General features: G+C 40.0%; 1 protein-coding gene across 5 annotated transcripts in view; it reads left to right on the top strand.

The window, feature by feature from the left end:
• EXOC2 (exocyst complex component 2) overlaps window positions 1-16421 on the top strand; it is a 200271-nt gene that overhangs the window by 84763 nt on the left and 99087 nt on the right. For all 5 annotated transcript variants that reach the window (XM_033216034.1, XM_033216031.1, XM_033216032.1 and 2 more), the window contains 4 exons: window positions 2097-2177; window positions 10711-10856; window positions 10995-11076; window positions 11854-11956. In XM_033216034.1, coding sequence (XP_033071925.1) covers window positions 2097-2177; window positions 10711-10856; window positions 10995-11076; window positions 11854-11956 — 412 coding nt within the window. The remainder of the gene's footprint in view (window positions 1-2096; window positions 2178-10710; window positions 10857-10994; window positions 11077-11853; window positions 11957-16421) is intronic.

Raw genomic sequence — 16421 nt, 5'->3', positions numbered from 1 at the left:
TAACCCTTCCTCTTCTCCTACTTCAGTAAGTATAGTCCTCCTCAGAGGTCAGCATGTGAGCCAAATTAGGCCGCAGCCTTTGTACAGGCCGGGAGCTAAGCATGGCTGTGTTTTCCCATGCTAAAAACAAAACAAGAAGAATATGGGATAGAGGCCGTATGTGGCCCACAAAGCCTGAAGTATTTTTTACTATTTGGTTCTTCATAGCAGTAGTTTGCTCATCTGTGGTCTGGCTTGAATATTCCTGCCTCACACGGGCTGGCATTAACATAGAATGCTTAGAGCATGTACATGCTTCTGTGCCCAACCCTGGATCCTTTAGATACTACCCTACACAGACATTGTTCCTTGGTGCCTCGTTTAACAACGGCATTTATATAAATGCATGGATGGGTATTATGAATTTTTTATTTCAATTGCAAATTTGACATCTACATCTTATTTGAGCGTTAAATGATCAAATAATCATAGTGAACTAATAGTCTTTCTATAACCTTGACTTTTCTTTAAGAAGTGCTGTTGTACATACTTTTTTGTTTTCTCAAGTACAAACTTATAATGTTCAACTGTTTCACATATTTAAGTTTTAATAGATTAGAAACAATAACAAACCTATGATCATGTACCAAGTTGCTGATTGAGTTATTCTACTTAAAACTGTTTTCAAAGAAAATAAAAGGTCAAGTGAACCAGACATTGGGTTATTTGGTTTAATTTTCTGGAAAATAGGATTGCCTTTATCAGATGCCAGTGTCTCTCAGTCCTCATGCTTGGCTGACAGTTTGACAGTGACTCTGCTGTGGGGCAGATGGGTGGAGGAGGTTAGCCTGTCAGCAAAAAGGGCTGTAAACTGAGCCAGGGGTCCGGGGTCACCTCACCTTGACCTGCTCATCAGTGATGGGTTTTGTCAGCATCAGAAAACGTGGCTACATGGTTCCCTTTAATGCTAATTTTGACTCAGACAGCAACCTGTGGAGCAGGGCTGCTGTGGGGTGTGACGTCTCAGCACAGTGCTTGCTCAGTGGGTCCCGGTGTCCTTCTGGCCAGGACTGGCAGAGCATCACAGCAGCATTTAAACCAGGAGGGAAAGCAGATCTGCACACATACAGCATGGAAGTCTTTCCAGTTTCGCTTTCTAATACTTAGGCATAGTCTGACTCCTTTCCTTACAGATAGGGAAGGAAGTTCCTTTCCATTTCACTTAGTAAGTTGAACCCCGGTTTCCGCTTTGGTATGTAGAAACATTTTATGTCACTGTTACCACACAACTCAAATTCTGAAACATTATAGAAATTACTTTCTCCTCACTCTGAGTCAGCCCAGCTAATTCAACTACAGTAGCTGGGTTTTTCCCCAAATATATTCCTTTTTTCTCTGAATGTGTTTCTTTGATAGAGGAGCCGTCTGTTTATTTTAGAACTTCAAAGAAAATTTGAGGTGGCTTACTGAAAGGAAAAAAAAGATGAAAAATAACAAGATCATAATTAAAAACTAATTAAAAGGAGCAGAGGGAGAGATATTAGCAGGCATTGAGTGTGTGTTCATAGTGCATTTGAGTACCGAATTTACTCAGAGTTTTCTGACCAGTTATCTGAAATGCCTGCGACCCAGCAGTGTTTCAGATTTTAAAATATTTGCATGACGTAGTTATTGGTTGGACATCCCAAATCTGAACATCTGAAATGGGAAGTGCTCCAATGAACATTTCCTTTGAATGTCATGTGAGTGCTTCAAGTTTCAGATTTTGGAGCATTTTGGATTTTCGGATTAGAGATATTCAACCTGTAGTGATGAGACCCAGGATGCCTCAAGTCTCCCTTTTCTTTTTCAGTTCAGCTGTTTTTACTGCTTGGTCTCGAAGACAGATGATTATGTGTGTTAGGTACTATTTTAATGGTGTTAAACTGTGAATAACTTAGACTGGTGTCTGCTGGGTACCTTGTACAGGGTAGCATGTTTTTGCTCCTTTTCAGCAGTGAAAATACTATGACTATTTTAAAAAGCTGTTTAAAAATATCATTTTGATTTAATGTATCTCCACCCATTAAAATGGCCTACATTTTAACTAGATTTTTTTTTTTTTTTTTTTTTGCTAGCCATCCATCAAAAACTAGAAGCAGATGGAACGGAAAAAGTAGAAGGATCCATGACGCAGAAACTGGAGAATGTTCTGAACAGTAAGTTTTGTACTACTACCCATAACTATTTATAGACTTGACAACATGCTTTAAAATTAGTTCTTGGACCTGATATCACGGGATAAGGCAGTAAGTTGCATTTTAATGTTTATTTCTAAATGGTAATGATTTAATGAACACAAAGGGGAATAGAAACATTGAAAATGAATGTTCTGTTTCTGCTTGCATTTTATTTATGAGAAATCATAATTTGAAAACAATCCACTTCTTGAGAAATAAAGTTTCCTTCTGTAAAACCGACCAACATATGAACAGCATCTTCAAAGCTAGGAAAGCACTGAAGCAGTAGCCAGGATTGTCACTGACCAGCAACCTGGAGGAGCCGCCATCAGGTGTCTCCCAGCGTTAATGCAAAGAACCTCAGCCGTGAGAGTAACAGATTCCTAGGGGCCATTTATTTGTGTATACCTTGCCTTTTTCCAAAAAAGAATTTAAGGCCACTAGCTATGTAAGAATGTGTCTAAATCTGAGATATTTTGTAAAAATTATAGGCCCAGGGAAAATGGCTATGTGCAAAGTTTTGAGTTCTGTCCACCTCCCTTGTCTATCCGTTTTCTGACATCCTAGGTCCCAGCCACTTATCCTGTTGATTTAGAAGAAACTGATCAGATGAATTAATCCTTACTATGACATTAGTGGCTTAAAAATAAATCATTTAAAATAAATCTTTTCACACCTATAGTTTACATTTGATAGGAATACCCATAGGAGTCTCCTTATTTTTAAATACAACATATGATTTCATCATGAAGTAGAGTTAAGATTAATTGGAAAAATGAAGAAACCTCACACCAGATCTTTAAAGATTCTATGAATGTAAGGCTGTGATGTGAAGCTAGTTTTGCGCTTCCTGCTTAAGTTAGTCCCATGGGTGAAACGTTCTGAGCCTTTATGTGAATATCTTTTCACAAACCTGAGTGATCCCTAAGAGAAAGCATTTTCTAGAAAGAAGTGTTCTCTTGGTAGTAGCGTTTGAGTACTTGGATTTCATTCTAAATTTAGGAATTTAACAGCACTTAATTTTTTTCCCTCTGATTATTATTACTTAATTGCCTTGAGATTTTCCCTTGTTTTTATCTTTGAGAACCAAGTCACCAATTTTGTTAAAATGAAGATATTCTGAATTCAACTCAAATGCTTATTGAAGCTGTTTCTGTGTTAGCATAGTTAGAGATTTTAAGGTCTTGAAATTTTCTACTCAAGGATGTTATTTGCCCTGGAGAAGTTATCAAACTATGATATCTGTATAAAAAACACGTTTACTTCAGTAATTTTTAAGAGGTGGCTTATAGGACCAGTTGACATAGTAAGTATATCATGGTGTCAGAGGAGGAGATCCTTGTCAGGTTTGGGAAATTCTAGGGTCTGTTTCATGTGTTAGGCTTAGCATAGTGTGGTAATGTGATTTTTTTTTTCTTTAAAGGAGTAGTTTGAGAAATCGTCCCTTGGGACTTGGGATATTAAAAATTGCCTTTTTCCATATATTCCTTTATAACCATGCATTTTTTTTTTCCAGAAAAGCGTCGTATTAACTTTCTATTGAAGTTTGCTCTTTTTGGATAACGTTCAGCTTAATATAACTGGTCACTTCTTTATGAGACCATTCGTCAGGACTTTTTGGTATTAACATTTCCCTAAAATATCTTTCTTTATAACAATTCCCCCTTTTCCAGAAACGTTTTTTAACAACATGATGTTGATGTTTGCTGTCCTAGGATATATTTTTCCTAATTCAGGTCAACTTGATAAACGTTTATTTAACTCCGGTTGTGTCAGGTTCCATGCTAAGCCAGCCTGGGAACAAAGCCGGAGGGGATGCAGCTCTGGCCCCCAGAGAGTCCTGCCCAGGCGGGTTTGTCGTTATCTGGGACTTCAGTGCTGCAGAACTGGTGAAAACACAGAATTAAAGTCACGAAAATTCAGTCAGTTCTGTTGAACCGAATTTATTTTGTTTTAGAAAGGAAGGAAAGAATAAATGAGTACAAGCGTAATTTAGTTCGCTTAAGTTATTACTAATGCTTTTTACCTTACGTATAATTACATACTAATGTATATGGATACTTCTTTACTTTTTTTTAAAGTTTTTTTTTTTTTTATAAATTGGGCAATCTTTCTGACTTTTAAGATAAGTTTCTAAAGGATACTGTTGGCTGCAAGAAACTTAGGTCATTTATTCAGAGTTTATCAGTTTTGACACTTGTTTTGAAATTGTTAAAAAAAACAGAAATTGTTTTTTGTTTTCATGGTATGTGTTTCTCATGTTTGTGTTTGAACTTAGTAACTCTTTCTTGATTTCAAGCCAGTAAAGACCATCGGTTTATTTACATCACATTCACATATTCACTTCTGTGTTCTTACCTGTTTTGAGTATATATAGAACAGCATATTGTTCAGTAGAATTTCTGCAGTGATGAACATGTGGCTGCTGAGCTTCCAGTGCGACTGGTACAACTGAGGAACTGAATTTTAAACTTTTATTTAATTTTAATTAATTCAGCTTTAAATTGAGATAGTCTCGTGTGGCTGGTAGTTCCTGTGTTAGACAGTGCAGGTGTAGACATGCTGTGTAAGTATTTGTAGTAGTGGCTGTGGCAGTCATGGCTCACACTTGTGGAGGGCTTACTGCAGGGCAGGTGTTGCTCGAAACTATCTACATCTATTTAGTCCTCACAACAACCCTTTGAGGTTTGTGCTATTATCTTCACCTTATTGATGACAAAACTAAAGCCCAGAAGATTAATTGAGCCACGTAAGGTTATATAAATAGGAAGCAGCAGAGCTGCAATTTATAGCCAGAAATCTGGCTCCAGACTTGTGCTTTGAACTGCAGGCAGGCCGTGCTGTGTATGTGGTTTTGATAGGCACAGGTTTCAGTCATCGCGGTTCAGTTCATAACAGCCATTCCCCAGCAACACCATGCAGAACTGCAGTTCCCACAGGGCAGTCACCATAGCTGCATAAAGTACGGTTCCCCTCCAGCTCTTTAATTCACAGGTCACTGTGTAAATGACAGGTGCTGTAGATGATCGGCCACACTGCCTCCTTCCAGGCCACCGGAGATGGCCACTGTACGTCTGTTACCAGTTCTCAGCAGACAGCAAAGTGTGCAGTTGTGCTGCCTCCTTATCTCCCAGTGACAAACCCTCCTGACATTTTACAACAAATGGTTGATGGGGAAGGGATTGGTCGATAAAGATGAAAGTGCGTCCAAAACCAGAAAGCTCTAACACTGGAAGTGAAATGCAAATCCAACAAATGGAGAGTGACAGAAGGAATATCTGGCTGTGGGGATGTAGGCCCTGCTGCTGTTTGAGACTCAAGAGTAACTTGGTGGAGGGGAGCTTACCAACATAGGTGAGAAAGTGTGAAGAAAAGCAAGAGAGGTCCCAAAAGAAGTCATGCTCAGAGAACCTCAGAGATGTTTCGTGATGTGGACGATGCAAAGGAAAAAACATCAGAAGTTGATTCACAGTTAGAAAGGAGCAGGATCATCTGTCAGAGCACAGAAAAGAGGCTTGATTCATATTGTAAATTTTACAACAAAAAAGAAGGCAAACATTCTTGATAAGTTTTTCTACAAAGAAATATAGCATTTTAATTTTAAATGTTTCTGATGTTTTAAACTGTATATTAAATATTCTTTGTACTTTAAAAATTTTGGTTATTCATTCATAAGCAACAATAAGTGAGTGTTTAATGTTTGAACAAAAATTTTTGGATATCACGGAACAAATGTAATCTTCCCATTGATTGTCAGATGCCCTTGCTGTGTTTGAGCCGTGCAGCCGCTGCCACAGTCCTGCGCACGGTGCGAAGCCAGGCCTGCCCATGGGGCGTTGTCCTGCCCCTGGGTAGTAAGATACTGGTCATTGATTCAGGCAGCAACTTTTAGTCCTTCTTCTGTAACCTTGTATCGAGCACGTTTGCTTTATCCTAGGGATATAAAAATAAAGCTTGTGCTTTACCTCTGGAGATTATGACTGAATGGAAAGTACACACACATATTCAGGTGACCCAGTGATGGTATGATCATACGGCTCTGGTGGGAGTCCTCAGGTGTGAAAGCCCACAAAAGGGGAAGCCAGCCAAAAAATTGAGTGCAGAGAATACCAGGGGAGGTTACAGGAACCTTAAGAGAGGAGCAGGAAGTAGCCGGACAAGCAGAGGCTGGCGGTGGGCAGCTGAGTGGAGGGAGGCAGGAATGTCCCAGCAGGGCCAGCGCGTGAGTTCAGAGAGGAGATAGGCCGCAGCCCAGGAAGCAGGGTCCAGTGTGGCTATGTGCAGATAGGAGAAGTGTGGCCGCAGGGTAGACAGGGTCTGCCCCTGACCAACTTGCTGTGCAGTAGTGTGGAATCTGTCTTTATTCTGAAGACAAATAGCCATCGAAAGAGTTTCAATAACGAAACAATAGGAGATTTTTAAAGAGCAGTCTGCCATCTGTATAGGGAATGGATGAGAAGGGAGGTACGTCAGAGGCAAGAAGGGAGCAGCCAGAAGTGGATGGTAGGCATGTTACGCCATGTCAGCAGTCATGTGTGTAGTAATGGAATAAAGTAGTGTAAGGGTGACGTGGCTGCTAATGAAGGTAGAGCGAGTGGCAGATGAGAAAGGGGAAGGGACAGGGAAGGTTTGCTATGTTACACAGGGAAAAGGAAGTAGTCGTTGGTGACTTACAGATGTCCGGCCTCAGGTGGATGAAGGAGCATGTTTGGGGCATAAGGAAGAGGCATGGAGATGAGAACATTCAGTTCAACATACAGCATGTTGAGTTTGAGATTCCTGAGGGGCGTGCCGATGGGGTTCTTGATAGCTCTTCCTGTGTCCCACTGCGTCACACTGGGCAAGTTGAAGAACTCCTGTGTCTCAGTTGCCTCCAACATAAAACGGGGGTGAAAACAGTGCCTGTCTTACAGCGACATAACCACGTGCAGGTCAACTAATACACAGGAGGGTTTTAGAATCACACCTGGCATAGCATCGGTGCTTCATGTCATTATTAGCTGTCACTATTGTATGTCTAGTGAAAATATTTTTAAGGATTGGTCTTACACTCGCAGACACATCTTTAAACAGATTTGGGAGTCACCAGCATGAAGACGGTAGTTGAACAAACAGGATTGAAAGATTTAACCCAAGTACTACGTGCAAAATGAAAGAAGAAAGCTAAGGATTTGGAACACTGGGGAACATCCCGAAGGGCCAGGATGTGGAAAAGAAACTGACATTTACTCAGTGGCTGGCCGGCAGATATTTCACAACAGGCATTCAAAAAAAAAAAAAAAAAAAAAGAGGAAGTGGAGAGAGAGAGGGAGGGAGGGAGGAAGGAAGGAAGGAAAGAAAGAAAATTAGCCCTAATATTAGCATTTCCCAATTTCCAGGTGTAAATACTTCCATTGGAGTTGGTTTCAAGCTGCCAACTCAACTTGGAGATGAAGAGATGCTGGCAGTTGCTTTTGAGAAGGGCCAGTGCTGACGTCAGCTCTTTCCTCATCCCCCAGGTTCCAGTTCCGTATACTCCACACAGAGGGTCAGGCATGGTGCTGGGAACAGGCTTTCAGTGCTGTTAATGATCCTGTCCATGTGGCATCATTATGGTATAGCCAACAGCCTATCTAGTCATTTTCTCGCCTGTTGAAATTGAGGTAGTTAAGTCTTTGTGAATTTGTACATGTTAGAGTTACCCTAATTTTCCAGGCGCCCTGATGTTTTGCTTCCTAATCTCGTTCAACTTGCTTATTCCTGGGATGCGCTGTGCTGTCGTGGGTGGGGCAGCCGGTGAGGAGCGTTCTTTCTATCCTGCCTCTGACCTCTCCATTCCCATCAAGCAGAGAGCAGGTCAGAAATCACTTCCGTGGTCTGTCTCCAGTGTCAGTACCAAGGAAAGGACCAAATGGTCACTTTGAAATAAGAGAAGGCATAATATTTACTTTAAATAAACATGCTTGAAATTAGAAGACACCATTAGAATTACAGGACTAGGTCTTCTAGACCACAGGAGTTCCTGGCACATATAAAAATGCTTGTTCCCTTGTTAAGGGTGTAAGAGCACTGGGCAGGTATGAGTTCCACTGATTGGTGTGTAATGCTGGCTGAACTTTACTTCCCGTCTTGCACTGTAGGAAAATTTTACTGCTCTGCAGACCCGACTACACGGGTGGCAGCTGCGCTGTTTTCACAACAGCATTGCTGTTAGTTCTTGCAGTTCCTGTGTGACTGAGACAGTGAGAGGCATTGTCCAAATTCACTGGTGTTGGAGACCATCTTTGGGTGAGGAGAAAGGACCAAGTTCCAGACCTTAGTTTGCCCAAGGCTGCCAAATGTAGATGAAGATTTGTTCTGCAGCCTCTGAGGCCAGAGTCATGGCCATCCACTCCAGTTAGACTTACTCTGTGGCTGGACACTGAGGTTCAGACCCCTACCAGCTGCCTTAGAATTGGGTGTTCTTGGTGTGAGAATGTGTGTGGATTCGCACACGGGGATTTTTGTGGGTGACCTTTGTTGACGCCTTCCTGGTGGCGTTATCTGTGACGTCAGCCTAACGTATGAACTTCTGGTGGCATTATCCGTGACGTCAGCCTCACGTATGAAGAGCTCCCCTTTTCTTTCGTAATTTTGTTGTCTTCTTAGTAGCCCTAGAGGAGAAAGACGTAAAATGCATTTTGTGAGCTACTGGTGATTTTTCTCTTTTTGCACAAATCTTGGTTTCACTGCCCTCGTGTATTTTATTAGTGAATATATTATCTAATAATCAGAGTTAGGAACTTCAGTTTTATTGTGAATACAATAAAATTTACAACAGAACAATAGTTTATAGGCAGAAGTTATCTCTCAAACATTATAATCTCATAACTTATCATTTCTCAGTAACTTATAATTTCTCAGTATAAATTAAAATTCTCAAAAGCACATAAATTTTGGCATAAATAAACTTATAATTTTATAGTGTATAATTTTTCACGTATAAATTTTTGTCTATGTCTCTGTTTTATTTAATTATAAGTGGGTTTTCTTCCTGTACCTGTTTTCATACTTTTTAGAGGAGTTAAAATTATTAGTTGATAATATTTTACAACTTTAAAAATAAGATGAGAAAAATCTAATTTTGAACTCATACTTTTAGCCTCAAATTTCATTATACTAAAAACTAATAAAAAATGTAAAATCACAGTGCTTGGTGATTTAACATCCAAACCTCACATATAAGTAATTAACCTTTTAAAAAGATTCAGGCTCCTGTACATACCTATTCATTTATGAGCTTCAATTCATGAAATTTGTATTTTTTAAATGATAAATACTTTAAAATAATTTTCTTTGACCACAGAAAGTTTTAGCCCTAACCAGATTTCAAATACTAATTTAGCCTCCATTATGTGGTTTGGTGGCAAGAAGGAAATATATTTTTTCTCATCTTATAATAGAAATGTAGTATTCTACATTAAATAGCGTGTGGTGACACCAGTTATCTTGACAGAACAAAGTTTTTATATCAGGCCTTTAAAATTTCAACAGAATTTAAACATTATTTAGATAAAACAATCATGTTACAAAGATGACTTTTAACAGGATGAGGCCACCCACAGTGTGCACTAGAGAATATTGCATGCGAGCCACCCAGTGAGACTGAGGCAAGTTTTTCATCTTTGCTTAAAGTATAGTCACCAGACCAGATAATGCAGAAACTTTTTACAAGCAGCGATCAAACAACCGAAAGCAGTTTATCTTTTCTCTCTCCTTTCGTTGTGGTTAATTAAAACTAGTTCACAAGTTTCAAATTTTAAACTATTTTTGTACACAGCAAATTTTGCTTTAGATAAAGCAACTCTTTCATTACAGCAATTCATATAGTTTGAGGTCTTTTAGATAAAAAAAAAAAAAAAACCTAGGAAATGTGCAGCTGATGTGTGCTTTTATAAGAATTACTGATTTAAGAAATATTCATGATGCTGCCTTCACGTTTGTCATTTGTAGATTACTTATGTAATTTTCTTTGCCTGCTACGTAGAGATAATTCTGCCAAGAAATAGAATTCGTTTTAAATATTTCTTTTGAGCAACTTTTCTGAAAATGATTTCCTTGTTTTGTTTATTATCCCACGTGTAGATATTGAGTCCACAGAGTTTAGCTAATGTACATGTGTATGCACACACATGCATATGTATGTGTTTTACCCTATTGTATGAAGTTCTGAAATAACCTCAGGGCCCATAATGGCTACAAAATTTAGAAGAGTAACGAAAATAAATGTAGGTTCACATTAGAGAATTTATTTGGGCATGGTAAATATGGTTGTTTTTATATTGGATACCATTCTTAACATATGAAAAGACTTAGGCAAAATGGAAATTTTATTTTAGCAAACCATAAAAGAGACCCTAACCTTAAAACAGTCTGTTGAGTTTTAATGTAAAACTACAATAGCAGTCTTCACATTTTGTTTCTAGTGCCCAGTTACACATTTTCTGATGAAAATCAGCTTTCATCTCAGTTTCCTTTCCTCCCTTTAAAACAGGAGCAAGTAATACTGCGGACACATTGTTTCAAGAAGTCTTAGGTCGGAAAGACAAGGCAGATTCCACTAGAAATGCACTCAATGTGCTTCAGCGATTTAAGTTTCTTTTCAACCTTCCTCTAAATATCGAAAGGAATATTCAAAAGGTAGAGTCCATATTTATTTATGTACATATGGTTATGGATGCCAGACATTTTTAAGATTTTTTAAGATGTTTTTTATATTAACCAAATGTCTTCATTTTGCTTTAATGACGGTTTTCAAAATGTTTCTTTATTTTAAAGGGTGATTATGATGTGGTTATTAATGATTATGAAAAGGCCAAGTCACTTTTTGGGAAAACGGAGGTGCAAGTTTTCAAGAAATGTAAGATTCATTTATTACTTTTAGATCTTCTACTTTCCTTTTATAGGAAGAATGTGGAATGTGTTCTGCAAAGAATGTTATATGAGTTTTAGTTTTTGTTTATATGAGACTCTCTTTAAAATGTAAAACAATTACTTCAAAAATAGCAGGATGACTTTTCTTATTTGATATGTAATGAAAGTGAGCAACCATGACTAGGTTGTTAGCCTGAGATATTCTTTGCCGTCTGTTAACCGCAATGCTGTTAAAGAGTCTTAGTTTACTGGAAATAATGACAAGTATTTTATAGAGATGGAAACCTACATTTTAATCTTCCCGTCTTCAGAGAGACCAATAGACTTATGAATTCTTAACTCATTTAAAGGAAACTCAACATCTTTTGAAATTATTTCCAATGCCAGAGTTACAGAAAAATATAAAAGTTTAAAATGCTTTTTGGTTAAAGCCTTATCCATCAGGAGAAATATCATAGGGCTTTATTAAATTTAAAAATGAAATCTGTAAGGACTCAGAAAACTACATTTATTTTTTTATTGTGGTAAAATATACATGCAGTGAAGTGTGCAGACCTTACATGTTAGAGGTCAGTGAGTTTTGACAAATACATACACCCTTGTAACCTACACCTGAGATAGTGTCCTGATGACTGTAGACAGGGCCCTGGTGCCTCTATGTTAGTCAGCCCTCACCCCACTCAAGCAACGACTGTTCTGCATTCTGAAATTTGATTTTAAATTTTCGTTCTGTAAATCTTGTGTATTCTTTCCTTTTAAATAGATTATGCTGAAGTAGAAACAAGGATTGAAGCTTTAAGAGAATTACTTCTGGATAAATTGCTTGAGACACCATCAACCTTACATGACCAGAAGCGTTACATCAGGTAAGTCTCCTGCAAACGTTTTGTTGAATCACGTACATCTGTTTGGTACTGGATGTATCACGTAACCTTAAGGCTAACTTGAGGGACTTCAGGAGATTATGAAATGGTAAAGGGGAAGACAAATAGCAGAAATTTAGAGGTGTCTGGTGTAGGACATCAGAATTCTTTTGAATACTAGTAGATTTGGGAGTAGTTATGGAGTTACTTTTTAAGAAAACTCTGCCATTTTCCAGAAAGGAAAAGTAGTCTCAACCTCTTCCTCCTGCTGAGCAAGGGGTACCTCGCCTAGTGGGGTGGCGTGGGTGCCCGTATTCTGTGGAGAGGGGCTCCCTGCATGGCTGAAAGCAGAACACTGCCACACACTGGGTGGGAGGTGCATTATGCCACAAGATGTGCTGCTGCTTAACAGTAGAGTAAGTTCTGGAAGGTTTTAGCCTTGAATAGCTTTCTGATTTCCAAGCCTTTAGTGGTCAGTGAAAGAGAAATAAAGTCACCAAGTGAGCATACTTTTTAAACAATTGTAGTAATATTGGGCCAGGCACGGTGGCTCATGCCTGTAATCCCAACACAGCACTTTGGGAGGTCGAGGCGGGCTCATCACTAGGTCAGGAGTTCGAGACCAGCCTGACCAACGTGGTGAAACCCCATCTCTACTAAAAATACAAAAACCAGCTGGGCGTGGTGGTGTGCGCCTGTCATCCCAGCTACTCAGGAGGTTGAGGCAGGAGAATCTCTTGAACCTGGGAGGCGGAGGTTGCAGTGAGCCGAGATCTCCCGCCACTGCACTCCAGCCTGCACAACAGAGTGAGACTCCATCACACGAAACAATTTGCAGTAATATTAAGAGAGGTGCATTTCACAGGATATGAAGAGAAGGCCTTAGAGCGAAACTGTGTCACATAATGGGAACTAGCTGTTAACTTTGGGCAACTGACTGGAGTTCTGTTTTTTAGTTTCCTTGTCTATGAAACGGACGTGGTAGTCAAATCTGCATCTCAGGGTAGCTGCAGAGATCATCAGAAGTACATCCTCACCCGGCACATACAGTCTGTAAATTTTATATACGTGTAGTTTATGTCAGGATTTGGAGATAAAGCATATACATTTTAAGGTTTTTATATCTGTGATTAAAAATATTGACCTCATTTTCTGCTAGGAGTTTTTGAATTTGGTCTTTGTTCTCAGAATAAGTTATTTTCCAAATGTAATGGTTTTTCCCCTTGAATTAGTGACGTTTACTGAATATGCAGTGGCTGTGAGATGATAGTAGACTGTGTATATATGAATTTGGCTGTGGTCCCCTGTGATCTTTGAAAATGATGTCTCAGGAGTAGGCACGGTGGCCCAGACCTGTGATCGCAGCGCTTTGGGAGGCCAAAGTAGAAGGATTGCTTGACTCTGAGAGTTCAAGACTAGCCTGGGCAACATAGCAGCACCTGGTCTCTGCAAAAAATCAGCAATGAGCCAGATGTGAGGATGCGTCCCTGTCGTTCCAGCTACTCGGGAGGCTGAGGCAGTAGGATCTCTTGAGGAGCCCAGGAGTTCGACGCTGCAGTGAGATGTAATTGTACCACTGCACTCGAGCCTGGGTGACAGCAAGATCCTGTCTCTGAAAAGAAAAGACTGTCTCGGAAAGAGGGTCTGGCCTGAAAGCTGCTGTGTGTGCAGTTGTGAACAGGGAAAGGATCCGCACCTGGACCTGTGTCCTAGTGACGAGACGTACAGCGGGAGTATGAGCTGTCGTCGCTGGCAGCACGCTGGTATTGCCCAGGAGGAAGCCAGCAGAGGCACTGGTGGTGGGATAAAGAGAGGGCACTGTGATTGCAGGCTGCCACCCCTGCACGTATGCGGCATGCTCAGTGCTGTGCGGGGTGTGTTCTACGTGTCCTCTCTAATCCTGATCGCCACCACGAAAGGACGCTTGTGTGGTGCCCATTGGATAGGTGAAAACACCGAAGCTTGCCCAGCACACACAGTGACTAGGGGGATGGGACGCCTGTTTGGCTTCAGAGCCCACTCTTGCTTCTCTCTAAGCTGCCTTCATAAGAAAGAATGTATATGGGGTTTTTCCTGGTTTGTGGAATCCTTGAAATTTAAAGCTGGAAATAAACCACACATTAGTTACCCCACTGCTTTATTTTCTACCTAGAAAGCTACAGAGTTCCAGGGAGGCTGAGCGTCGTGCCCAGGACACGCAGCTGGGTAGCGTCAGACGTCCTGAGGCTGCTGTTTCCTGCTCTGTCCCTTCACTGTGTGTGCTTTGTGTATTTCTGGCCTGTTTACACTTGTTATTTTAAACTTGCCTATAGTAATGTGTTAAATCTTACTGAGTGTACAAATTCTTTATGTTGTGAGTTACCATCTGAATGGATAACTCGTGCAGTTCTTATGACTGTGTAACTTACTGGATAGCCTTTAAAAGGTGGTGGTGCCAAAAAAGATTCTTTTAAGTAACCTTTTAACTACCATTTTTCCTGTCATCTAAAAGGCAAAAGAGCAAAAATATAAACAAGTCAACAATAATTTATGTATTTTTTAATGATTATTTTATTTATGATGCTTTGAGAAAATACTGAGCAATCGTTACCTTTTTAAATTAAATTTTTAGTCACTAAGAAATAGAAAAATAGGATCAGAACCAGGTCAAATACCTGTTGGACTTTGAAATCTGTGAACATCAGGTAGGAATAGAGAGAGCTTTATCATGAACAAAAATGTATTCATTTTCTTACGTAGTTCAAATTATGCACAGTAGAAGGGAAAATTAGATTACCACTCTGTTGTCTTACTATTGTTCACAATTTTTTCCAATATCATTCACTATTTTATCTAATTTAAACCTTCCCAGTTCTTCTCCCTCTCCTTATTTCTGTCTTGATGCCGGCAGGACAGAAAGGGAAGGGAAAGCTCTGCATATCCCTTTCCACAGCAATGTGGCTGTGAGAAGATCACGCCAGAATAGCATATCCCCTTCCACAGCCATGTGGCTGTGAGGAGATCACGTCAGAATAGCATATCCCCTTCCACAGCCATGTGGCTGTGAGGAGATCACGCCAGAATAGCATATCCCTTTCCACAGCAATGTGGCTGTGAGAAGATCACGTCAGAATAGCATATCCCCTTCCACAGCAACGTGGCTGTGAGGAGATCACGTCAGAATACGACTAAAAACTTTCTCAATTCTTAGATTGTAAAATACTGAGCCTGTGTTCATCATAATTAACATTCTTTACATTGCTTTTTAATCTAAAAAGCCTTTTTAAAAAGTGTTCTTATGCAGTTTTAAAAGAAATGGCAATGACATATCGTTCTAAACAAAGAGCTTTGAAATGGAACTTATTTTTAGCTGCATCCTAAAAGTAAACAAGAAACCAATTTGAAGAGCCACGCACAAGTTGTCATACTTTTGAACTGAGTCTAGAATTTCTAAGAGAACAACTTTATCTTGCTTTGTAAAACTCTTATAAACTCCTTTACCTTAGTGCCCGTTAATAAGATGATAGAAAAAGTCTTTTGTTACTAAGTTTTGCAAGGACACAGTCAACATTTAAAGAGACATACAATGTAAAAAGTTACTAAGCAAAGCTTATTGGTTCCTCTTGCTGTACTCCTGGAAAAGGAGCCCTTGTACTGAACTGTCTACATTCCTGTTCAGTAATTTAAACATTAAAAGGAACACCGTCCCTAAAAGAATATCTCTATATTTTACTGCTAATGCCGAATCTGAGGGCTACGTGAGTGAAAGTGTTGGGAGAAAGCATTGCAGAGGTGTGTGGAGGCAGAACAAGCCTATTTAGGGAGAACTGAAATGCATTATCCGCAGCAGGAAAGCACAGAATCACTTCTTCGGGAAGAAAAGGCACGATGTACTATTGGTTGTATTTATCATTCAGGTAATAAAGAAGAAAGCCTGTGTGAGAGAAAGAATCAGATTGGATTTTGGAATCTGAAATGAATCCCCTGTGCCAAGCTAAATGTAACTGGTTAGACTGTAGTTTTTTCCTCAGGATACTATTCTTATTTATGAGGAGGAGCCCTGGTGACTTCTTAATCTGAGCAAAGCTCTTCCTTCTAATTGACCTGCCACTTTCTCAGCACAGAAACACATCCTGTTTGCAGCTGCAGGTGGTCACAGGGAGGAGGAGATGGCACTTCTTGGCCACCTCTGGGCAGCCTGAGTGTGGCCCCTCTGCAGATGCCTGGATACCCAGCTCCCCACAGCACCCAGGCCCTCCCTGTCAGCTGGGAGGATCAGTGTTCTCAGAATTTTATTTGTTGCTAACATATTACCAAGTGGTTTGTTTCTCCTCTGATTGGCTGCTGATTGAGATACCTGAGTAACATGCTCACCGCTGGAGGCATGGGCGGGAAGCATGCGCACACCCCGAGGGGCTGAGGTCTGGCCCCAGGTCAGCCTGGAGCTGTGGATGACGTTGCCGCTGAACAAAAACCTCTAGACCAGAGA

Source organism: Trachypithecus francoisi, unplaced genomic scaffold (genome assembly GCF_009764315.1).
Source record: "Trachypithecus francoisi isolate TF-2019V2 unplaced genomic scaffold, Tfra_2.0 Lachesis_group10, whole genome shotgun sequence".
Lineage (NCBI taxonomy): Eukaryota > Metazoa > Chordata > Mammalia > Primates > Cercopithecidae > Trachypithecus > Trachypithecus francoisi.
The sequence above is the reverse complement of the archived record's forward strand: the minus strand, read 5'-3'. Positions and strand labels throughout refer to the sequence as shown.